The following is a 26210-nucleotide window of genomic DNA, read 5'->3' on the forward strand; positions in this document are numbered from 1 at the left end:
TCTACCCCAACCTCCCCTTTTCCAGTTTGTCTATTCTTTTAGGCCGGGACCCTATGTTGTGATTTGGATGCAGTGGAAACACCACGGTAAAAGACGCAACATTTACGGTACATGCGCGGTGTATGGGATTCTGGTTAGTCCCATCCACACATTGTAGAAAAATATCCATAGTAGAAATGGTGCAATTTCAAAAATGCAAGCGAGAAAATTCTAAAGTCTTTCAGTGAAAAACGCTGCAGAAAAAACTGTGATGTGTTTCTGCCGCGGTCATTCCCACAGCCAAAAAATGTGAGGCCTTAGCGAGCCCCAGCCAACACACACTACAGTAAAGACCACGGCGGAAACACATCAAGGTTTTTCCACACTTTCTGCTTCTATTGTACCTATATGGAAAACGCCTTACAGTAATAAGAAAGTAAATGAGATTCTGGCTAATGCAAAAACACAGCTTGTCAATTTTAGCTGCAGAAACCATTTTTCCTATAGAGTTAATAAAAGAAGAAAAAACAAAGACAAAAACTGTGTTTCGCTATATGGGGGTCTTAGCCTAAATGTATGAGCTATAGCTAGCTGTAGAAATAGATTAATGTTGGACAAAAGAAAAGTGTGCCATTACATTACTGTACTTTTTCTTTCAATTTCTGTTTGACTGCACATCAAAGTCCCAAAGATATCTCATTTGGTCGACATTTGGCGAAAACACAGAACAAGTACAAATCTTCCCATTATAAATTTATTTCTGTGTGTTTTCCGCTCCTTGATTTGGCTTGCAAACACTGATCAGAAATCACTGACCAAAACATTGATGTTTGAATAATGCCTAACCAAGCATGCATGTGTTTTCAGTAGGCAGAAGAATCAGCTTCTTCTAGATAACATAAATTAGAAAGTAGTCATGATTGACCCTTTAGCGCCCAACAAGATCTGTCAGGGGAAAGCCGGCACACCAGATTACACATAAAATAGTTGACTGGTTTCACCAAAATTGTCTGTTTCTACCGATTTTGTTCTTATGTGTATTGGCACTTTTACTCTATTTCAATACTAAATTGTATTTTGCAACCTATTTTATTGCCTCCAATACAAATTCTATTTGGGCTATAAACAGAAATATTATTAGGCACAGACATTGCTGAGCAAATTCAGCCGAATTTCGTTATGGGGCTGACATAGTGTACATATACATATGTATAGTATAATTGCTATGGTATGTACAGTAAATTGATATCGTATGTACTTGTTACATTCGTGTCTATGTCCAGACCCAGAATCTGGACTGCAGACTGCACTGCTAAAAGAAACAGGGGAAGGAGACTATCCCTGACACTACGGCGGCTAGCTAGGCCCTGCCTGCGGGTGGTGGTCAGCTGTTCCCAAGCTAGCCTTGGCCCCAAAAACTCACTGGCTTTCTAACACGAAGGCCTAGCTGACAGATAGGGCAAGAGCTACAAGAGAGCTAGGGACTGGGGATACTAAGGTGGTCACCCCTGCAGAAACCAAGGTGCAGCTGCAGACAACAAACAGGATGGGGTGTGCTGGACAACAGACACGCAGCACAACACAATACGCAAGAAGAGAATGAGGAGAGGAACAGTGGAGAGGTGAGGAAAGGGTTAACACAGGACTGGGGCAAAACAAACTGGAACGAAGAACCTCACAAACAACCAGATAGTGTCAGGCAAACAGAACTGAAGGACAGGGTAGAGTTGAAGTGTGGAGGGACAAACCAGACTTACACATAAGGCAACACTCACACCACTTCCTAGTCAGTTGCAAACCTATCAAACAGTATTCCTCCCTGAGTCAAGAGTTCTAGATGGTAACCACGAAAACCGGCAACTGGTGAAGCCAGCCCTCCTCCTAATAAAGGCCCCAGGATAATCCCATAGGATAATGGAAATGACCAACACCTGAGGTTCGATCCATAGAACCTCAGGTATACTCAAAAGGCTGCTCATAAATGCCCAAGCAGATGACCCAATGGCAAGGAAACCACCACAAGACCCCAGACCACCAGATCAAAACTCAAGAGAAAAACACAAAATTTTATTAAACAAAACAAGGTCTTGACAGTACCACAATAGTCTTCATAACCATATCTCTGTGCCTCTGCACTCCTTCACCACAACATTTAAGAAACTGGCATGCAAGGCATAGTAAATCTTCCCCAGTACATGCAAACATTTTATGGAACACTTAGTACTTCATAGCATGAAAAAGTTTTATAACAAGGTATTTTTCATGTCTAGCCATGCCATAAAGTGCTACATATGTATTTCACAGCATTTAAGGCTCTTTATCAAAAACACGTCTTGCACTTTTATTTTGTAATGGGAAAAACATAAGCTTCAAAAAGAGCTAAGTTCACTGCAGTAAAGTGAAGAGTAGATTACAGTAATACAGCTTGGTAGCTAGATATCATCAGTAATGACTAAAAAGGTATAAAATCGCTAAAACAAACCCATACCTGTATAATCTCTGGTGAGTGAATTGAATTAAATGAAATCTGCCATAAGGAATCTGATCTGAGAGACCCTACAATAGACCACACAGTTATATGATTAGGCCCTGAGCCCATCTCGAAACAATATGCTTGAGTGAAGTTTAACACAATCCCTAGTTTAATATTTCAACTAAAAATAAGAACTGTGTATAAAGTACAGTATTGTATAAAACAGTAAGATGATACAATGAACATGGGAGACAACTGCATTGTAGTGAAAATTGCTAAAACTTCCTGAAATTTAACTTTGATTTTAAAATACTATATGACCATGAAAAAATGAAAGTCTTTAACTGGAAAAATAAGTCACTTGCCAAATTCTGGTAGTGAAATATTTATGATAACGTGGAATTCCAGACATAAAATTTTCCTATATGTACCCCAGTGGCTTTTCAGCTCTGCACTGATCTGATTTACTGCTTGCTCTATAAATGGCTCTAGTCATCTTTTACTGGACGTCAGAACCTTCTCCTTAATCTTTGATGTTCATAAAAGTTAATACTACTTTGTTATATAAGTTCTCTCATAATGAAAATAGTCTGGGACTTTATAAAAAAAAAAAGACTATTATCTCATCTACTAGAAATGGCTTCTGCATGTTATTATAGTATTTCATTGCCAACGACATATTACATTTTACCACATATCTGTGTAACTTATCCCGGAGCTAAGAAAACACACATTGAAGGACTACAATAGAAGAAGCACTTCTATACAAAATTTAATATCCTCTGGGTTGAGGCATAAGCCTGTTTATGCAATATTTTGTACTTTTTCTATTAACTTGAGGTTTTGAACCTTTGCCTTTCTCTGGACATAATGACCTTTATCTAATTAAAGTAAACCTGGCTATACATTAAATGAAGGTCGTCCAAGTCCACTAATTTTAGTGGCACCAGCCAAACGTCTAATGGCAAATGTGAGAAGAAATAAGGATAATACATTTGGATTTCAGCTGCACAGTCCTTTTGTTCTTTGTGGCATAAGCTACTAATGGGCCGGGGGGCCATGGGATGTAAATCCTGCGATTTGACCACGGTGGAACTGCTGCAGGAAAATCCCGGCATTTTATAGTAAGGGCAAAGTCGATGGGATTCTAGCGAACCTCATGCCCACTTTGTGGTAAAAACCGCAGAGTGGACACACAGCGATTTCCAAAACCGGCACAGTATTGAAAATCGCAGCGATTATACCTACAGAAACGCTGGCTGTTTCCCCATAGGTACAATTTTAACAGAAAGTCCACGGAGGAACACTCTTTGTGTACTTTCTGCCTAAAGAGCTGCAGGAAGAAACACGATGCATTGCCGCCACAATTTTTCCCACAGTGCTTTTTGCTGCGGGATGTCCCATGGGACCTTAGCCAGAGGTGTATGTCAGTCCACACTTCCTACTGAGATGGCAAGCTTGCTTGGTTTAGTTGATTGTGGATGTCTACTGGGGTGGGGTGGGGGGAGGGTGGTAATAGTAGCTGTCAGCCAATATGACCAGCTTTATGCTGAGTTCAGAAGGAGTTTTTTGGACCCGATTTTGACACAGAAGCTGCCACAGAATCTGCCGCTAGCCGTGACTGGATGCCTGTGCAGTTCATCGGCATCCAGTCGTGGCATTCTGCTCTGGATTAGGCCCAAATGAATGGGCTTAGTTGAGAGGGAGTGTCGCACCGTGTATGCCATGGCAGATTGAGCCACGGAATCCGCGTCAAGATAGGGTAGCTCGCTTCTTTTTTCTGCGAGTGTCAAAAAAGAACGCTAACAGAATAAAGATGTGAACAGCTCCCTTTGAAGTCAATGGGAGGCGTTTTTAGGAGCCAGATTCTGAGGTTCTGAGATTCTGCGTCAAAATCTGGACCAAAAAAGCTCCGTGTGAGCTCAGCTTTACTCTGTAACATACAGACTAATTATTAGTGATGTAACCAGAACATTGCATATATAGCCATTCTCTGATATATTAATACTATCTGATTAATAGTCTTGTTTCATGAACATTTGCATACAGTAATAGTATGGGGAAATAAAAAATTTACATTCAGATTTCATTATTGCCCTTAAAACAACACAATTTTTTTTTTCTTTTACATGTGAATGTGGTTTTCTAAAACCCGTATATCATGTACTACACTGTACATGTTAACTTTGCCGTGATTTGGCAGCAAGTATTTTACATTACTATCACTTATATTTTATCACTTATAGAACTCACTTCACCTTGGCCTGGCAGTTTAGTTATCCTGACAGTCGGTTGGAATAACAGGTGTGTTTTAGGGCATATGGGGTTTGGCTCCTGGTTTGTTTTTCTAATGGCTGTTCACACGTAGTTGTCTACACCTGTATTTAATAAAACAGTAATGGGCCGCAGATACTGCACATGTACTGGATTGTAATAACATAATACTGAATACATACACAAATTCACAAGGATATGCTTTGTATTCAGTGGCTGCCTTTTATTTTCAGTCTACACTTGTCTGTTGAGCAAGTGTTGCTTAGTTTATTGGATATCATTGACACATCAACAACTGCCCTGTCCTTGTAGTTGTTACTTTTTAAGCTTCTTGCCACATTATAAATAAGTCTCATTATTTAATATTCAACCAGTCTGAAATAAATCATAAGAGTACGGCGAGTCTTAGGTGGATGTGCATGGGTTGATAAGCAGACATTGGCATGGATAATTCAGGAAACAGATGTTCTACATCAAAGGTCTAAACAACTGAGAGAACAAATGTGGTTTTATAGCTCCCACTGTAAAATGGCATATAGACAACCATCCATCACCAGGTTTTAGTTGGCGAAATGAACATTTATTGTACATATCGTTGTTTCTGTCAACATATAGACACAATGGGTATCCATAGTATTTTCCAGAGGAAATTAAAGAATACAACTTGAATTTATTTTTCACTTATGATTCATGTCTATCCGATTCAAGGTTTCAGAATCCAGCACCTGTTTGATACCAGATAAAGCATTGCATGCTCGGTCTTTACTCGGCCTGATGAATGAGCATCTCGCTTCTTTTTTCCGGGAGCCGGAAGAAAGAACTCCTGGATAAAGCTCCTGAGCGGCTCCCATTGGTCAGGGTTTTGAGGCAATTATGACCTCAAAACCCTGACCTCAAAACCCTGTGTGAACTTACCCTCACTGTTATGGTTATGCAACATTCCGCTCCGGATTAGGCCTAAATGAATGGGCTAAGTCGGGATGGAGAGTCTGCAGGCAAATGTCGCTAGGCGAATCCGCCTGAAAGAATGAGCATGTCATTTTTTTTTTCCAGGAGCCAGAACAAGCCAGCTCCCAGAAAAAAGAACTGATCGGCTCACATCGATTTCAATGGGAGCCGTCTTTTTGGTCAGGATTTTGAGGCGGATACGGCCTCAAAATCCTAACCAAAAAACCCTGTGTGAACTTACCCTTATAGAAAAAGAGCTTATTCACATGAATGTGAAAAATAACACAGAAGTGTGCATAAGGCCTTACTTTTAATTGTCTTTATGGTTATTAAATTATATACATACTATTGAAACAGGAGAGCACTACGATCTGCTGTGACGCAAAGCTATTCTTTATATAGATAATAATTAGAGATGAGTGAACAGTGAAATGTTCAAAGTTCGATTCGAGTAGCCGCTCAATACTTGACTGTTCGATTGAACATCGAACCCCATTATAGTCTATGGGGAATAAATACTCGTTTAGGGGGAAACCACTATTCGACTCAGGGGGGGGTCACCAAGTGAACTATGACGCCCCAGGAAATGATGCCAACACCCTGGAATGCAACTGGGACAGCAGAGGAAGCATGTCTGGGGGCATCTAACATGCCCAAGTCACTGTCGGGATCCCTGTTAGCTTGTGATATGCGCAAGCTGACTTTTTCCCATAAGAATGCATTGACCAGCGTTGATTGGCCGAATGCCATACAGAGTACAGCATTCGGCCAATCAACGCTGGTTCTGCTGGAGGCTCGTCTGTGAGGAGGCGGAGTCTAAGATCAGACCAGAATGGAGACTGCTGTGGACTGATCTTAGACTCTGCCTCCTCCGGCAGAATCAGCGTTGATTGGCCGAATGCTGTACTCTGTATGGCATTCGGCCAATCAACACTGGTCAATGCATTTCTATGCCGGGATGTAGCAGTGCTGGCTGTGCGCTCAGTGCTGGCTGCCGGAGGAGGCGGAATCTAAGATCGGTCCACAGCAGTCTCCAGTCTGGTCCGATCTTAAACTCCGCCTCCTCACAGACGAGCCTTCGGCAGAACCAGCGTTGATTTGCTGAATGCTGTACTCTGCATGGCATTCGGGCCAATCAATGCTGATCAATGCATTCCTATGGGAAAAAGTCAGCTCGTGCATATCACAAGCTGACAGAGATCCCGACCAGATAGAGCCCCAAAGAGCTGTGTGAGTAACATTCCCACCTAAATAAAGGTAATCCCTAGCTAACCCTGCCTGTACATCTATCTCTGTCTCACAGTGACATAGTTCACAGTCTCATATGAACCGGATATTAAATCCACTGTTCGTATAAATTGGAGGTCACCTGATTTAGCCAGCCAATTATTTTTTTCCGATTTTTTTTTTCGATGCCTCCATTGTCGTAGTTCCTGTCCTTTCTCCCCTGAACAGTTATTGGTGCAAAAAAAGCGCCAGGGAAGGTGAGAGGTGAATCAAATTTTTAGTGAGTTTGCCACCTGGTGTTCGACTCGAATTGAACATCTCGAACAGCCTGATATCCGATCGAACATGTACTCGATCGAACGCTGTTCGCTCATCTCTAATAATAATTAACATAAATACAAAAGCAATAATTTTCCATGTTTTTAACAGTCTGATATATAACTAGTCAGGCTATAAAGTAAAGCAATGCTATAACCAGTCCATGCAGAAGGCAAAAGTGGAGATTTTTCAGCATGAAAGATTCCTTGGTGAATACATCTGTAGAGTAAAAACTATTTACATACTTGAGGGTTCATATAAAAGATCAAACTGACAGTCATTTTCCAAAATTCTTAAAACCTCAAGACTATAAAAAGTAATGGATCTACTTGCCATTGTAGTCCGTTCTAGTTGCAGCCTTAATTTATGATATTTACTTCTGCAGATGGTTATGTTCACTATGACGTTTTTGTTGTAATAGGGATATTGTAAACTATGTCAAGGACAGATCCACTCATGGCTGCTGGTGGGAACAGCTATACTAATACTTTGTAGTATATGATAAACATATACTTCATTGATGATGTCAATGGTAAGACACTTGTATCCTAACATGGATATTACATTCTGGCTTCAGCTGAAACACGTCATCCCTTCTGCTGAATAACATATGAAAGAAATAAACAGCAAAAAATTCAAACAAAATGTTCATAAAATTGAATGTAAGGAATAAAATTATTACTCTTTGAAAATAACATGTAAAATATCACCGTTTTCAGATTCACTGGCCAGCAACACAAGACAGAGAAGACTTTTGTAAACTTGCTGGGAAGGATGAAAATGTAAGTATGTCAATGAATGTGATGTGCTATGAGCTTTATATCTTGTCTTGTGACACAATTTACATTTAGGATTAGTTCACACTTGGATGAATTGTGGATCTACAGTATAGATATAAGATGAAGCTTGTGAATTAGATTTGTTTAAATGTTATCCAGAATTTTTTTGACAAATTTTTTGAAAACACGTATGAAAATATATATTTTTTTATCTGTTTTTATATTTGGATTGCAGATTTTTAAAACATATTTTATTTAATTGTACATGACTATAGGGTCTGTCATCTTGCCCGAGCTTCCCCTTCTGTTCTGTTAGCAGCTTGAAGTGATATGTATTATTAAGAATATAGCAATCTCATTGACATAGGCAGCAGTAGACTGGAGCTGGCTCATTGAGGTCCATGGGATAGTCTTCAAATTATGGTGTGTGCCGGAAGGGAAATGGATAAGTGGTCACGTCATCTATGGTCAGTAGAGGATGACTTATTTGTCTTATGTATAAAGGATTATTTTTCATTTGTAGCCCTGTATGTGATGTTAATGGGGTGACTTGCAAAGAAAAACCTTACAGATTTGACAAGCATTAGTGGGAAAATTGCAGTATTTAATACATTTTTAAAATTAGATATGGAGAATTTAATTTAAAAAAATCACCAGTAATTCTTAAAAAATATGTTTAACATATCTGGGGATTAGCGTCAGTAGTGGTAGGCAAAGTGGGTTCACAACGGATAGAGACAGTGACACAACTGGTAGGGTATAGTCCAAAACCAACAGAACAGAGCAGCCTTCTTTAGCAAAGAAGAAAACAGAACCTGCTCGGCTGAGCTGTAACTATTATAGATGTTCCTGTCTATACCAAATGTGATTCTATCAAACACTGGAAACTCAGCAGTGATCGGTAAATTGTCTCGCACAGACAGAGTACAGAGGTCCAGATTTTACAGCTCTACACACACTTAATACTGAGTCGCAGACTGGGTGACCATATAGAAGCTAAAAAAACAAAAAACTTGAGTCTTCAGTAGTTGATACCTTTTTTAATGGCTAACTAATAATGATGACAGATTACAAGCTATCGAGGCTCTCAGCCACTTCCTCAGGTATATTACTGTATTACATGTATTTCATACCCACTGGCTAACACGGTACAAAAACATACTTTTCCATTTAGAAGCTGTTATCTAGAGTCATAAGTGCAATGTGTCAGACTATGTAGATGTATAAGTTCTAGGGATCTAATACTCGCTAACTAGACAGAATTATCAGGCAGCAATACCTTTCAAGAGTCTTTATGTTTAACGATAACCTCTGTGAAATATAACAGTGGTTATCATGGTTTCCACCCAATTTTCCCAGAAACAGGCAACGAAAATAATACAATAGTATTCTTAGTAAAATGAATATGTATTTAAGAGCAGACATGCTCAGGAGACATTGTCAGTACAGTATACTTATCTGCTTGACTGTAGTTCATGGATTACATCCAACAAAGTCTGGATAACAATGAACTACAGGCTTTTACCTTCCAACAAGCTGAGGTGTAACATATTTGCTCTGTAGTTTTCTCACTTAATGACCCAGGGAAAAATCAATATTTACTATGGGTAACCCAGAACATACTAGTACTACATATACACATTTATGTTATTCTGATTTCTGAAGTCATTTCTATTTATTTCTTTATTCATACAAATAATTAATGCATAATTAAATGTGCCACTTTTAACCTCTAAGGGAGCCTTCACACGGTGTTACCGTGCGCTTATTCTGATAATAAAAACATGTTCAGAATGAGCGCGTAATAAGCAGCTCCCATTGACTTGAATGGGAGCCGGCATACGTGTGCTCCCCATTGAAATCAATGGGAGGCTTTTTTCCCTATTGCTTTCAATGTGATACGCGCGTAATACATTGAAAGCAATAGGTAAAAAAGCCTCCCATTGATTTCAATGTGGAGCGCATGTATGCCGGCTCCCATTCAAGTCAATGGGAGCTGCTTTTTATGTGCTCATTCTGAACGTGTTTTTATGAACAGAAAGAGCACACCGTAACGCCATGTGAAGACTCCCTTAGGGTAAGTTTATACAGAGTTTTTTACAGACCAATTTTTGAGGCAGAATCTGACTCAAAATTAGCAATAAAAATATTTTTTATGTAGCTGATTTTTCTTATGGCAGTAAAAAAAAAAAAAAAAAAACGCTGCAGAAAAAAATGCAGCGGAAACACATAACATTTTTTTCCACAGCATTTTTCATTGTGAATTTTCTGTGTTTTTCTCTGTGGTTCTTCCTACCTTATTAATTTTATAAAGAAAATGTGAGTGTTTACTCAGGTAAAATTGACAGGCCACATTTTTTTAATGCAGTCTGTTGATGGATATGTAAGCATAAGGTTATTGTATATATATTACTCTATAAAACAAAATGCTATTTACTATGCTACTATAAATATTTTCATTTCTTTGTAGGAGGAATGTGCAAATTTCATTAAAGTTCTTCATCACTTCAACAAAACCCATATATATACTTGTGGAACTGGAGCCTTTCACCCTCTCTGTGGATACATTGAACTCGGAAGCAACAAAGAGGTTAGTTCTATGTGTGTTAGCATATTGTAACATTGACATTCAATATACAACACCCTTTTTACACAGTCCAGTCACATTAATGTGACCATCTGTCAAAATCCAGAATAACCACCTTTTGCAGAGCGGACCGCTGCAAGACGTGCAGGAAGAGAGCGGATGTTGTGATGATGTTCACTGGGATATTGAGCCATGCCGACTCCAGTGCTGTGGCCAGCTGCGCTAGGTTATGAGGTTGAACATCCATGGCACAAACAACCCGGTCGAGGTGGTCCCACAGATTCTCGATTAGGTTCAAGTCCTGGGAGTTTGCTGGTCAAGGAAGTACGGTAAACTCATCCTGGTGCTCCTTGAACCTCGCACGTACACTGCGAGCTTTATGACACGTCACATTGTCCTGCTGGTAGATGCCATCATCCTGAGAAAAAACTATTTGCATGTAGAGGTAAATATGGTCTGCAAGGATAAATGCATACTTGTGTTGATCCATTGTGCCTTCCACAATGATGAGTGCACCCAGATGGCTAATGACACGTGCCTTCTGCAATTGGTTATTTAACACTGACGTCAAAAGTAGGCGGTGGTCACATTAATATGACTGGACTGTGTATAAAATAAGCAAAATAAATGTTATTACATTAGGTATCTCTACATCCAAAAATGCCTGAACTATAACAATTTTAACATATTTATCCCATATAGTTAATGCTGTAGCAGAAAAAAAAAATCAAAATGGATGAATAAATGTTATTTTTCACCATTTCGCCTCCTAAAATAATTTTAATATAAATTGATCAGAACATCAGACCTGTCCAAAAAATTATATCAATAAAACCCCATCTCGTACCTTAAAAAAGACACATACATACCCAGAAAAGTTTAAAAAAAAATTATGGGCATCACAACATAGCAATGCAAAGAAATTTTTCTATGTTTTAAAGTTTTAAAAATTTTGTAATTTTGACCACTCAATTTTTCCAGGTCTACCCATACAGAATTTTTATCCAGAATCACTATATTTTACCGAATGTTAAATAGTGCCATTAAGAAGTACTATTTGTCCTGCAAAAAAAAAAAAAAGTTCTGTGAACAGAAATGTATGTTTCTTGGAATTGGGGAATTAAAAACAAACGCAAAAACGAAAATTGGCCAGGGTCTGAAAGTAAAGACTGTGGAAGTGCAATAAAACAAGTCACAGCTGTTTTGAGTAACAGGGTTCACATATTCAACTTATTTTTTTGGGATTCCTGAATTATAGGTAAAATGATAAATGTAGTTATTACCACTTATTACCAATTATTTTTATAGCCTTCTATTTTAAAGGCTTTCTGCAGGGGCCATCATTCATGTAGATTTATTCTCTTATGATATATTGCACTATATTTATGTCTCCTTGCAGGAAATAGTATTCAAGCTTGACACACAAAACTTGGAGTCAGGAAGGTTGAAATGCCCCTTTGATCCTCATCCGCCTTTTGCTTCCATAATGACAGGTAAGGCACAGGAGGCCAGAAACCTCGAGAAATCTACTTTGTTCGGAATCCTAAAGACAACAGTTTCATTCACAAGCTTACATAGTTTTCACTAATGACAAGACAAAGAATGCGCCTCTAATTGAAAGATGTGAAAGAGATGATGGATGGTACTGTCATGGGTAAAATGTATCTTATTATTTTCCTAAAAAAAAGTTTAAATTGGCTAACACAGACTTTTTGGCACTGTGTAAATGCATGCAGGTGTTGAGTGTTCATACGCTTATTCATACGTAGCATTTTTACAGTATTTGTTTTTCCAAATGATGTTTCCTTTACAAATATTTGTAAATGATAAATTAATCCAGGTGACAATATTGTGATGTACATTCACTTTTATGCAAGAAAATATTTTAGCTAAAAATAAACCGTATAAACCAACCGATTTTGGCTGGCTGCATACTACTTCTTATGCTTGTTTACCACATTTTATAGTGGTGTTTTCAGAGTTTATTTAACTGAAAAAAATGTTACATCCAGATGTTATAGGTTAGTCAATAGCCTAACCCTACATTTACACAACTGAGTTTCACCTATATTAGTATGGGACAGTGTAAGAGAATTGCATTAGGAGCAATTCCCTAGTAGCTGCTGGAAACCCTGGGAAGGGGCACAAGAGAAAGTGAGCCCTAAGCTGAAACCCCCCACTGTCTCTTCCTGCTTGCTTAGTCCTGTCCTACATAATAGGCAGCAACTTGGAGACAATCCCTACCTATATACGTGAAACACAAAACGCAGACAAGACAAACAACAACTAAGGGAGGTAAGCTAGCCAGGGTTCGGTAACAGTTGAGCAATGCAGTATCAAAATCGATATCCAAAAGAGTAGTCAATAGGAAAAGCCAGAGGTCAAGGATAAGAATACACGAATAAACAGCAAGAGGACAAAGCCAGCAAGCACAAGGCAATAGCAGGCATCAATGTGAATGTGAGCCAAGAATAAATAGGGAGGAAGAACCCACCCTGAACCTGATAGGAAGGCAGGCTGTCAATCCCAGGGCAAAACAAAACTTAACTCTTAGAGGAGCAGAGGCAAATGAAGGAGAAGGAGAGGGGTGTGGGGGAAAATCAATTAACAAGGTGAAGGAATAGGACAGTGTTCAGACAATGCAACCAAAAACTCTAAGCAAGTTATCAAACTGTACACGCCTCTTGCACCACAGCATGCGAGCAGAGTGTGGCGCAGAAACCCAAACAGACAGAGATGTTACAGACAGGATGTTATGGGAGACATGGACTTTGGGCATACTATTCAGTATGGTAAATCCGGCCAACAAACAGACTGGGTTTCACGGGTGTGAATGCAGGTTTACATAGACTGGGAACAATTTATAATTCTTAGACAATTTTTGTTGCATGTGTATGGGTTTATCACTGCACGATTATTTCATAGTGTTGTATGTTTGTGAGAGGGGTTACATGCATAGTACAAGTACAACAGGTATGATACACATAAATCTAGCTGAGTTGGATCAGGGATGCCGCAGCCAGGCAGATTTACTGTAACTTGTTTGTTAGCTGCTTTAGTCATACGCTTCCAATTCACTTAGGGGCTGATTTATTATTCTATTTAAAGGTTTGAACATCACAGCATCACTGTGGGAAAAATCGTGGCATTGTACAGTGCAGGCAAAGTGGATGGGATTCATGCGAATCCCATCCCCCACTTTGCGGAGAAGATCGCAGCGCGGACACGCTGCGATTTGCAAAGCCATTGCAGCTTTGCAAATTGCAGCATGTCAATTATTTCTACGGAAACACCGGCGGCTTTTCCATAGATATAATGTTAAGAGAAAGTCCGCAGAGGAAAACTGTGAACATTCTCTTAAAAGTGCTACGGAAAGAACCGCAATGCGTTCACGCAGCATTTCTTCCCGTGGCGCTTCAGTGCTGCGGATACGGCCCGTGGGGCCTTAGCCTAAGGCTGGTTTTTCAATTAAGGCCTAAGGCTGGTTGTAGACAACTGTGGTGAACAGCCAATCGTGAATTAAAGGCATGAGTTTCGCCTGTCAAACTTTAGATCATGTCCTACTTTTGTCCATTTTCACAGATACCCTCCACACACTCAAATGCTTGGAAGATCTCCCCAATTTATTGGGGATTTAACTCCCCAATAAATTTCAGTGACATAATTGCACATCTATCTTTTACACATTTTACAACCATCAGGATAGTAGAGTTGGATGTCCACCTTATGTTTGCAAACATCTGTATTCTGTCTCAGAAATATTGACCCTAATGAAGATTATTGCAGACTGATATGAGTGTATAATGTCTGTATAATGCTACCAATTAGGGAGGCACTATAAAAGCAACAAGAAATAATCTTGATAAGTGTCTTATTCACAAATGATTAAAGTCAACTTTCAATTCACAAGCATATATTCTTATAGTTGTATACAAGAATACACTATATGTAATACATTATGCATTGTTCTTGTTTTTACAAGAAGACACTGATCCTGGCTCATATGTAATTGTTTCTATGGTTTCCACCATTCCCAAGCAATAAGTGATGCTAGTTTAGTTTTAGTGCCTGATATGCTATTTAGGCTCTGCGCTGTCAGGAGGGCGGTGTCAGGCAGGAGAATCTAAATAGTATATCAGGCACCAAAACTAATAGCATTGATTGCTAGGAGCCAAAGAAGAAAATCCATGTAAGACAGAATGAGAGATGCAGTTGATGGAGGTGGTGAAATGTCCTCTTGAAATAGTTGGCATTAATCTTTCCTTTATTCACTCATACAGTATTTACACATTGTCAGGTTAAACACAACTCTCTCTCCGCTGTTCACAAAATGAAATATTAGCGACCTCTTTTAACAGATATTATATAATGTATAATAAGTAATTGCAAACTCCAAGTAAAATAAATTTGACTTTGCATAGGATTCTTGGTACATTACTGAGATTTGTAAGCAAGTGTAGACGTACTCACAAACACGCTGTCTGATTTATAGATAAGTGATTTGGCTCGTGCAGACCAAGAGTTTAATCATGAGAGAATGTAAAATGCTGAAATGACGTTTTACATTGGAAACAACTGTTATAAGAATAAAACCATAGAATTTATATTTCATGTCATCATAAGCCTAAAAAGAACAAGGAAAGACCAAACATTTCTAAATTCTCAGAAGGGATCCAACCTCCCCTGCCAAAAATGTATCGGACAAGCCAAAAGTTGAACCTGCTTTTAATAGGGATGTTCTCCAAGCCATCGCAATGGAAGTTTTTAATAGCAAAGATATTACAGTTTATATGTAGGTTTTTATTTAATTTGGAACCTCAGATACTGCATAACGTTAAGAATTACCATAGATATTCCAACAAAAATCCAACTATAAACTGAGAATTTGAAGAATTTTGAACAATTTCACTCTTTTAATACAGTTCACATTATTTAATGTAGTTTAAACAGCTGAACAAACCATTCTAAAAGTCTGCACCTTTTTATATTCTTATACTTGAGATTGAAATAAAAATGAATTCTTATACTACTACCCAAATATACAGGGATAATTGAAAATAAATTCACTTGATAGCTTTAATGCTTGGTGCAATGTATCAGAGCTGTCCTGTAACAAGTCATGCACCTGTAGTTATATGAGAGGAGTTATCGGAGGAAGAGTAATACTTATAAATCTGATATTCCTTTAATAAAAGTATATATATAAATGTATTAAAAAAAAGTATTACACTGTAATGAAATAACTTTTTTTATAGTTGTCAATGGTGGTGCTCCTTAGCTTTCCTGATATGTCCTGATACTCTTTGTGGGGCCACAGTCTTGGTCAGTGGTGGCCATTGGTGGACTCATATGTGCAGTTACTGTCCATCTCTCTGCTTCTGCTGGGCTGGGCATTGATCTCATTGATCTGCCTACATGTTTAGGCAGCAGGAGGGTCAAATGGTGCAAACCTAACTAGACCAGGGAAGGAAGATAGGCAACTAACACAAAAAAATAAATAGATGATAATTCACTATAGAATTAGTTTTTTGTGTATGGCTAGAGTATATATTGGTTTCGTGGGGGTTACTAAACTTTGCAACTTATTTAACTTTTTCCTTGTGAAAGAGTTGACCTAGAAATAATGGAAACAATGTCCTAACAAGCAACATAGATGAATAGTTGTTGCAAAGCATCTGTTTTCTCCTGATCGCCTGTTTTCTCCTGCTTTTTACCTGATGAAATGAGTGAACATTATGGTAATGTAATTTGTATTGTTGTAATTTACCTTTCCCAAAACTCAAGTAGGCTGTATGTCTGGTGAGATAGCGGGCAACAGACCTGTGTGGTCTAACATCTGGTGACATTCAGTATCTGTCTGACCTCTACATCCAAAATAAACTGAAAGCCTCTTTTGTCGTTGGGTTTGCTGGCTTCTGTTTTTTGGCTTTGAGTAATCAGCATGCAGGTTTCCTAAAAATATACAATGATTAGATTAAAGCTAGGCGTATAGACATATCTGATTATAGGAAAGCTCTGTCATAACCTAATTGTGCACCAGACTGACCATTTCACTCTGTACGTGAGCACATGGGAAGGTACGTTTCAGAAAACTCCAATGCCATGTTGTGCTTTCTCTAAATCTTGTTACATAGTCCATGATACAGTATCTTAAATAAAAAAGTGAACTGCAAAAAAGTAAACTGCTTCTAGGAACTACTTGTGCACCATATATTATTCCATATATTTCATTATACACTATATATTAAATCCATTTATAGGACCATCAGATCTAATCTATGAAATAATGTATGCTTACATTAAAAAACATGCCCATAGTTAAAAAAAAAACTCTGTATAAGGCTAAGGCCCCACATTGCGGAAACACAGCTTTTTTGTTGCCGGTTTTGTTGTGGTTTTTTGAGCCAAAGCCAGGACTAGACTGAACAGAAGTTAGAAGTTTAAGAGCTTTCTATATATTTCGATTCCATTTGTAGCTATTCTTGGCTTTGGCTCAAAAAACCTCAACAAAATCTGCAACAAAAAAAAGCTGCGTTTCCACAACGTGGGGCTTCAGCCTAAAGAATTTAATGTACATTAATATTAAGCCAATTTCTGTTTATTTAAAAAACGGAAACAACCAAGGAAATGACAAATGAAGAAGACTATTGTCCTGAAATCAGCTTTTATCTCTGAACATGTTAGAATTGTATGTTGAACATGATGAAAGCCAAGATACCCCATGGTTGTAGCGAATCATAGCACAAAGTGAAATCTCCATGTATATTATTTCACTAGACATGTACAGAATACTAATCTACTTTGGTTATGCTATATACGTACAGTCCTATGAAAAAGTTTGGGCACCCTTATTAATCTTAATCATTTTTAGTTCTAAAAATTTTGGTGTTTGCAACAGCCATTTCAGTTTGATATACTAATAACTGATGGACACAGTAATATTTCAAGATTGAAATGAGGTTTATTGTACTAACAGAAAATGTGCAATATGCATTAAACCAAAATTTGACCAGTGCAAAAGTATGGGCACCCTTATCATTTTATTGATTTGAATACTCCTAACTACTTTTTACTGACTTACTGAAGCACAAAATTGGTTTTGTAAGCTCACTGAGCTTTGAACTTCATAACCAGGTGTATCCAATCATGAGAAAAGATATTTAAGGTGGCCAATTGAAAGTTGTTCTCCTATTTGAATCTCCTCTGAAGAGTGGCATCATGGGCTACTCAAAACAACTCTCAAATGATCTGAAAACAAAGATTGTTCAACATAGTTGTTCAGGGGAAGGATACAAAAAGTTGTCTCGGAGATTTAATCTGTCAGTTTCCACTGTGAGGAACATAGTAAGGAAATGGAAGACCTCAGGGACAGTTCTTGTTAAGCCCAGAAGTGGCAGGCCAAGAAAATATCAGAAAGGCAGAGAAGAAGAATGGTGAGAAGAGTCAAGGACAATCCACAGACCACCTCCAAAGAGGTGCAGCATCATCTTGCTGCAGATGGTGTCACTGTGCATCAGTCAACAATAGAGCGCACTTTGCACAATCAGAAGCTGTATGGGAGAGTGATGAGAAAGAAGCCATTTCTGCAAGCACGCCACAAACAGAGTCACCTGAGGTATGCAAATGCACATTTTGACAAGCCAGCTTCATTTTGGAAGAAGGTCCTGTGGACTGATGAAACAAGGATTGAGTTTTTTGGTCATACAAAAAGGCGTTATGCATGGCATCCAAAAAAAAACAGCATTACACGAAAAACACTTGCTACCCACTGTAAAATTTGGTGGGGGTTCCATCATGCTTTGGGGCTGTGTGGCCAATGCCGGCACCAGGAATCTTGTTAAAGTTGAGGGTTGCATGGATTCCACTCAGTATCAGCAGATTCTTGAGAATAATGTTCAAGAATCAGTGACGAAGTTGAAGTTACGCCAGGGATGGATACTTCAGCAAGACAATGGTCCAAAACACCGCTCCAAATCGACTCAGGCATTCATGCAGAGGAACAATTACAATGTTCTGGAATGGCCATCCCAGTCCCCAGACCTGAATATCATTGAACATCTGTGGGATGATTTGAAGCGGGCTGTCCATGCTCGGCGAACATCGAACTTAACTGAACTTGAATTGTTTTGTAAAGAGGAATGGTCCAAAATCCCTTCATCCAGGATCCAGGAACTGATTAAGAGCTACAGGAAGCGACTAGAGGCTGTTATCTTTGCAAAAGGAGGATCTACTAAATATTAATGTCACTTTTCTGTTGAGGTGCCCATACTTTTGCACCAGTCAAATTTTGGTTTGATGCATATTGCACATTTTCTGTTAGTACAATAAACCTCATTTCAATCCTGAAATATTACTGTGTCCATCAGTTATTAGATATATCAAACTGAAATGGCTGTTGCAAACACCAAAATTTTTAGAACTAAAAATGATTAAGATTAATAGGGGTGCCCAAACTTTTTCATAGGACTGTATCTGACAGATGACCAGGATGAAAGAACTGGCAGACAAGACTGTCTGTTGTAGGATCTTCCCTGAGCTGGTACATATGTATCATCATGTCAACAAAGGCTCTGAATGTGGCTAACAAAAACACAATCAATTATTCATTGTGACATTCACTTTTCATAGGATGACAACTGATACCTTAAAGCCAAATTATGTTGTCTCCAGGATGTATCTTTAAGTAATAATCCAAAGTTTTCATAGGAAGGAAATGTGTGTTTGCCTACGGCATTAACATGGACAAAGACAATTTGTTTAACATGGCAGTTTAATGAGGCAAAACTATTTTGTAATAAGGGCAAAGAATATAGCTGGAATGAATCTTTATAGTATTGGTTATATTATTTTAAAACCCCTGTACATGAAACTTTAAGACGTCCCATATTAAAGGATGTGTCTAGTTTAGAAAACTCATTTTCATATAGTACATTATATTAGGGAATTCAGATACAGTCTTTTGTCCAGAATCCTCTTCTATTGTCCAAAATGGAGAATGATTACAAAGAGGATCTCTTGCCTTTTAGAACCATCCTGTCCTTCATTACATAGATAACTTTTTTATATGTGACTTTTATCCAGCATGTTCCACTAAATTATTCTAGGGATAAAGTTTCTGAAGTACACAGTGTAATTAAAAGACTAAATATAGATTAAATTATGAGCATTATTATTCATGAACATTATTTTATGTATTGCTGTTATTGTTTGCAGATAAGTATCTCTTTGCTGGGACCGCTTCAGATTTTCTTGGCAAGGAAACAACATTTACTCGTTCACTTGGACCATCCAATGAACATCATTTCATCAGAACAGATATCTCTGATCATTACTGGCTTAATGGTAATAGGACTTAATGTTTGTATATGTAATCAGGCAAAAGCTGAATTTTTATTTTTACATGGTTACAGTGGACAGTATACTAAGAGCTACACGTCAATTTAGGACTACAGACTACTCTTTTTAACACAGTGAAATTGTTAATGCAGCAAGTTCAAAATGTCCAAATTCAGTGAATGCACCATTTAAAACCATCCTTGTAGGTTAGGCCTTAATTTTTTTTTTTTCTGAGATATGCTATACCTACCTGATCTGACTGCTAGTATGCCCAGCTAAGATGAAGAAGTCTGACTATTCCATTATAGTCAATGACTGACTATGTATCTTCTAGAAAAAAAAGGGAGTGGCTTGGACAGAAGGTATAGTATGGCGGTTAGTTATAGACAGTTATAGTTTAATCCAGCAGTATACTGATATTACATTGGTAGACCCCCAAACAATCATAAATTAATGACATATTCTAGTAATATGCTATCAAAGTCTTTCCTGCGACCACCCATTCAATCATTCAGAACTTTATTGATCTAACGCTGCTACTGACCATCTATTTTTGATTTCTATTGATCTAACACTCATTCAGTGTCCTGGTATTCCTTTCAGCCATTGCTATGCATGTTTAGCTCATCCATGTGTGTACTTACTGTAATATGAGAAAGGGAAGTAAAATGCTGCCAAAACAGTCAGCAGCAATTTAATACCCAATAGGATATGTTATAATCCGACAGTCTCATCTTTCTTTCCCCTGACATCTTCCATCAGTAGAAAGATGGAATACCCCCATATACTATACATTAGATGATTAGTCAGCCTTGATGAAATCAGCAGGTTAATCTACTGTGTCGGGTATATTTATAGGGGGTGCAGAGGTAGCAGCCACTACTAGGCTCAGAAGACTGAGGGAGCCTAGAGAACTCATATCAGCGTAAGAAGTTGCCAGTATCATATATAGGACATGATAAGTGGGGGTTTGTTACAGTTACAGATTTTGCATCGGAGCTCAAGAGCTTCTAATTAAACCCCTGCAAAGAAGCAAAACAAAATATAATTTCCAGTATAATCTTATTTCTATGTCCTCTTATTATAGGTGCAAAATTTTTTGGTGCTTATTCCATACCAGACACATATAATCCAGATGATGACAAGATTTACTTTTTCTTTCGAGAAGCATCCCCAGAAGGCAGCACCTCTGAGAAAACAATATTCTCTCGGGTTGGAAGAGTCTGTAAGGTGAGAATGATTAAATTAGGACAGTTTTATGCTGCGCTATAAAACATGAAATACCTCAAGCAGGTCTTGTGCAAATTTTCTCATGTTTAAACATGTGAGAACATCACAGGCTATAATAACTGATCTTATTTATTACTTCTATATTAAAATGGCACCAAATATAGGTCCTAGTCTTGACTGTAAGAAAAATATGTAAAACTAATTACTAAATGACAAAATATGGTATTCATGATTTCATAACCTGATGTATTGCAAGGTGTGTTTATAGAGATAACACATGAAAATGCAACCAAGGAATATACTGTACAGTAGAAACAGTCAGTTCAGCTTGGGTCCCATTCAAATGAAAGGTAGCTGACCTGCTTGTGTGGCCAGAACAGAGAGAACAGGACTGTCTACTTCCTGCTCCATTCCCTGAGAACAGCTGATCAGTGGGAGTATTCGGTGTCTGACCCCAACCAACCTGGGATTAATAACTTATTCTTAATATAGGTCACCAATATTTTTAGGTCATGTAATGCTCGTTATATTCACAGCAATTTAATAATACATCCGACTTGTAATGAGCTGTACATCTGTGTGTCCATCACATGACCATGGAGCGTATATCACATAGCCATTGACCATATATATCACATGACCACAGACTAATTTTTATTTGGAAGTAAGCAGAAATCTAGAAAACTGAGCAATTGATACAGAAAGTATTTTGGAAAAGTATAACTTTTCATTATACAAATAATAACATTAGTGTCTTATTATTGGTCTGAAACTGGACTCGTTTAACTCCATATGAAAGGGAATAACTAATAACTAGTAACATCTGGTACATTGTGCAATACCCGTTGTTATTATTATTATTATTATTATTATTATTACTATTATTATTTTATATAGCACCACTAATTCCATGTAGTTTTATATTATTATATTAATTCCATGGTGCTGTACATTTGAGGGTAAACATACAGTACATAAAATATACAAAACAAATATAATACTTACAATGACCAACTGGCACAGTGGGATAGAGGGCCCTACCCGCAAGGGCTTACAATCTATGAGGGAAGAGGGATAGAGACAGAAGGTGAGGGGACAGACTGTGCAGATGGTGACGTGGTGACAGTAGTAGATGGAAATAATTTGTTACAACATACAAAGATATTTCAGGATGAAGTTACTGAAACATATCAAGATTTTGGAAATACCCATAATATTATAGTACGGTAATGCCTTTCCCTAAGGGGACAGCTGTTGCATAAAATAGTTTCCTATTTGGTTTAAGGCCTAGAAAATTATAGAAATCTTAGAATAATTTGCCTAGGGACAAACATCTGTTGCTTTACCTACTGAAACATTTTATTCTCTATAGCAGGCAATCTTCATATGTCTCTAGTAAAGCATGATAAAATGTGCGGCTGTATATTGAGTTAAAGCTTGAAAGATTAAGAACAAGATAGGAAATAGTATTCATCGTCCTCTAGTTAGAATCCAAAACACTGTCATACAATTTTGTATATTGAGCACTATCCCCAATGGAAGTGAATATTTGTACATGAAAAGCTATGTGAAGAACTCAGACATGCTGAAGCAATAAATACCGCAGCTATGGAATAATGAGGCATGGCAAGTGTACTGTCATACAGAATAAATTCCATCTATCTATGACTTCCCACAAAAACAAAGCCTAGAGAAAGCTGAAATATTGTGACAACTTTAACTTGGAGCCATTATACAGAAAATAAACAGAAATTTCCTATTATGATGATATAATGGGAATTAATCCCATTAGTACCCTCAAAAATCCATACCATAACAGTATGCTTCTAGACTATAGACTGGCGTAAAGGTTGGGCTATAAGTTTTTGGGGGCAAATCTTGGCAGTGATACACGTTTTTCTTACATCATAACCAATGTTAACTTGATATGTTAAATTAACTATCACCTACTACTGTGGAAGTACTATTTTGTAGCAGTAGTATTTATCTTGTACAGGGAACACTGTAGAAAAATATATACTACAATGGGCAAAATAAAGTATTTTTGTCACCTCACTTCCCCCAAAACATAGCAATAAGTGTTCAAAAGTAGAGATGAGCGAACAGTGTTCTATCGAACACATGTTCGATCGGATATCAGGGTGTTCGCCATGTTCGAATCGAATCGAACACCGCGTGGTAAAGTGCGCCAAAATTCGATTCCCCTCCCACCTTCCCTGGCGCCTTTTTTGCACCAATAACAGCGCAGGGGAGGTGGGACAGGAACTACGACACCGGGGGCATTGAAAAAAATTGGAAAAAGTCATTGGCTGCCGAAATCAGGTGACCTCCATTTTAGACGAATAGTGGATTTCAAATCCGGGTCATATGAGAATGTGAACTTTGTGACTATGAGACAGGGATAGCTGTACAGGCAGGGATAGCTAGGGATAACCTTTATTTAGGGGGGAATGTTATTAAAAATAACTTTTTGGGGCTCTATCGGGTGTGTAATTGTGATTTTTGTGAGATAAACTTTTTCCCATAGGGATGCATTGGCCAGCGCTGATTGGCCGAATTCCGTACTCTGGCCAATCAGTGCTAGCCAATGCATTCTATTAGCTTGATGAAGCAGAGTGTGCACAAGGGTTCAAGCGCACCCTCGGCTCTGATGTAGCAGAGCCGAGGCTGCACAAGGGTTCAAGCGCACCCTCGGCTCTGATGTAGGAGAGCCGAGGGTGCACTTGAACCCTTGTGCACCCTCGGCTCTGCTACATCAGAGCCGAGGGTGCGCTTGAACCCTTGTGCACACTCTGCTTCATCAAGCTAATAGAATGCATTGGCCAGCGCTGATTGGCCAATGCATTCTATTAGCCCGATGAAGTAGAGCTGAATGTGTGTGCTAAGCACACACATTCAGCTCTACTTCATCGGGCTAATAGAATGCATTGGCCAGCGCTGATTGGCCAGAGTACGGAATTCGGCCAATCAGCGCTGGCTCTGCTGGAGGAGGCGGAGTCTAAGATCGCTCCACACCAGTCTCCATTCAGGTCCGACCTTAGACTCTGCCTCCTCCAGCAGAGCCAGCGCTGATTGGCCGAATTCCGTACTCTGGCCAATCAGCACTGGCTAATGCATTGTATTGGCGTGATGAAGCAGTGCTGAATGTGTGTGCTTAGCACACACATTCAGCTCTACTTCATCGGGCTAATAGAATGCATTGGCCAGCGCTGATTGGCCAGAGTACGGAATTCGGCCAATCAGCGCTGGCTCTGCTGGAGGAGGCGGAGTCTAAGATCGCTCCACACCAGTCTCCATTCAGGTCCGACCTTAGACTCCGCCTCCTCCAGCAGAGCCAGCGCTGATTGGCCGAATTCCGTACTCTGGCCAATCAGCACTGGCTAATGCATTGTATTGGCGTGATGAAGCAGTGCTGAATGTGTGTGCTTAGCACACACATTCAGCTCTACTTCATCGGGCTAATAGAATGCATTGGCCAATCAGCGCTGGCCAATGCATTCTATTAGCGTGAACTGAGTTTGCACAGGGGTTCTAGTGTACCCTCGGCTCTGCTACATCAGATTGCTACATCTGATGTAGCAGTGCCGAGTGTGCATCAGATGTGTAGTTGAGCAAAACTGACTAGGAATGCATTGGCCAGCCTTCGGCCAATCAGCGCTGGCTCTGCTGGAGGAGGCGGAGTCTAAGGTCGGACCTGAATGGAGACTGGTGTGGAGCGATCTTAGACTCCGCCTCCTCCAGCAGAGCCAGCGCTGATTGGTCGAGTTCCGTACTCTGGCCAATCAGCACTGGCCAATGCATTTCTATGGGGAAAAGTTAGCTTGCGAAAATCGCAAACTGACAGGGATTTCCATGAAATAAAGTGACTTTTATGCCCCCAGACATGCTTCCCCTGCTGTCCCAGTGTCATTCCAGGGTGTTGGTATCATTTCCTGGGGTGTCATAGTGGACTTGGTGACCCTCCAGACACGAATTTGGGTTTCCCCCTTAACGAGTTTATGTTCCCCATAGACTATAATGGGGTTCGAAACCCATTCGAACACTCGAACAGTGAGCGGCTGTTCGAATCGAATTTCGAACCTCGAACATTTTAGTGTTCGCTCATCTCTATTCAAAAGTCATACATAAAAAAATTTGTACCATTAAAAAGTACAACTTGCCCCGAAAATAAAGAGCCCTGACATATCTTCATCATTTAAACAGTAAAAAAGTTCTAGGTGTCAGAATATGGTGACCCCAGTTAATTTTCAAAAAGTGTTGTTTTATTTGTAAAGGGGTAAATCATAATAAAATCAATATAGATATGGTATTGCCGTAATCATAATGACCCACCAAAGTTGCCATGTCATTTTAAAAGCAGAGTGAACAGTGTAAAAAAAAGCCAAAACTTATGATAGCATTGTGTGTTATTTCACATGGACCCCAAAAATGTTAATAAAAGCTAATCCAGACATTATCTGTAGCCAAAAATTATGCAAAATGAAACTACAACTCATTACACAAAGAGTAAGTGCTCACGTAGTTAAAAGTTATGAATTTTGGAAGGCAGGAAGGGAAAATATGAAAAAAGTTGCAGAGCATTAACATACAAATGACCCTGCGTCCTTTAAAAGTTAAAGCTACTATGTTTTTGTGTTAAAGTTCCTCAACTTTCCGTTCCAAATAAAAGGTACTACATAGAGTGTCATGGATTATTATCAATAGCACCAAAGCGGATTATATAGCGATAACATATTCCACTATGTTTTACAACCAAGGAAGAGCATAAATAAGACAAAGCGATTTACAAACATGTACAGATGTAGCAGAGAATCATTGCACAGTATAGCTAACAGTCTTTAGGATATGGTAGATGACATAAGACATTCAGCCATTTGACCCCATTTATGGTGCTGTATCACAAAACATACACACATGTTGTATGATGTGCTCCATATGTGCTGTTTGCAATAAAGTATTGATTTTCTTTTTCTGGACATCCTTGTTTACCACAATATTCTACTTACTTGTCAATCATAAAAATTTATCTGTTCCTTGTGTTGGGTGGATTGTACCAAAT

General features: G+C 38.7%; 1 protein-coding gene and 1 long non-coding RNA gene across 2 annotated transcripts in view; one reads left to right on the top strand and one right to left on the bottom strand.

Annotated features, from left to right (window-relative positions):
* LOC142203372 (uncharacterized) overlaps nt 1-26210 on the bottom strand; it is a 719604-nt gene that overhangs the window by 360693 nt on the left and 332701 nt on the right. The window lies entirely within an intron of this gene.
* SEMA3D (semaphorin 3D) overlaps nt 1-26210 on the top strand; it is a 128053-nt gene that overhangs the window by 60868 nt on the left and 40975 nt on the right. Inside the window, exons 4-8 of the mRNA XM_075274035.1 lie at nt 7939-8001; nt 10469-10588; nt 11985-12078; nt 19799-19927; nt 21009-21151. Coding sequence (XP_075130136.1) covers nt 7939-8001; nt 10469-10588; nt 11985-12078; nt 19799-19927; nt 21009-21151 — 549 coding nt within the window. The remainder of the gene's footprint in view (nt 1-7938; nt 8002-10468; nt 10589-11984; nt 12079-19798; nt 19928-21008; nt 21152-26210) is intronic.

Source organism: Leptodactylus fuscus, chromosome 5, assembly GCF_031893055.1.
Source record: "Leptodactylus fuscus isolate aLepFus1 chromosome 5, aLepFus1.hap2, whole genome shotgun sequence".
NCBI lineage: Eukaryota > Metazoa > Chordata > Amphibia > Anura > Leptodactylidae > Leptodactylus > Leptodactylus fuscus.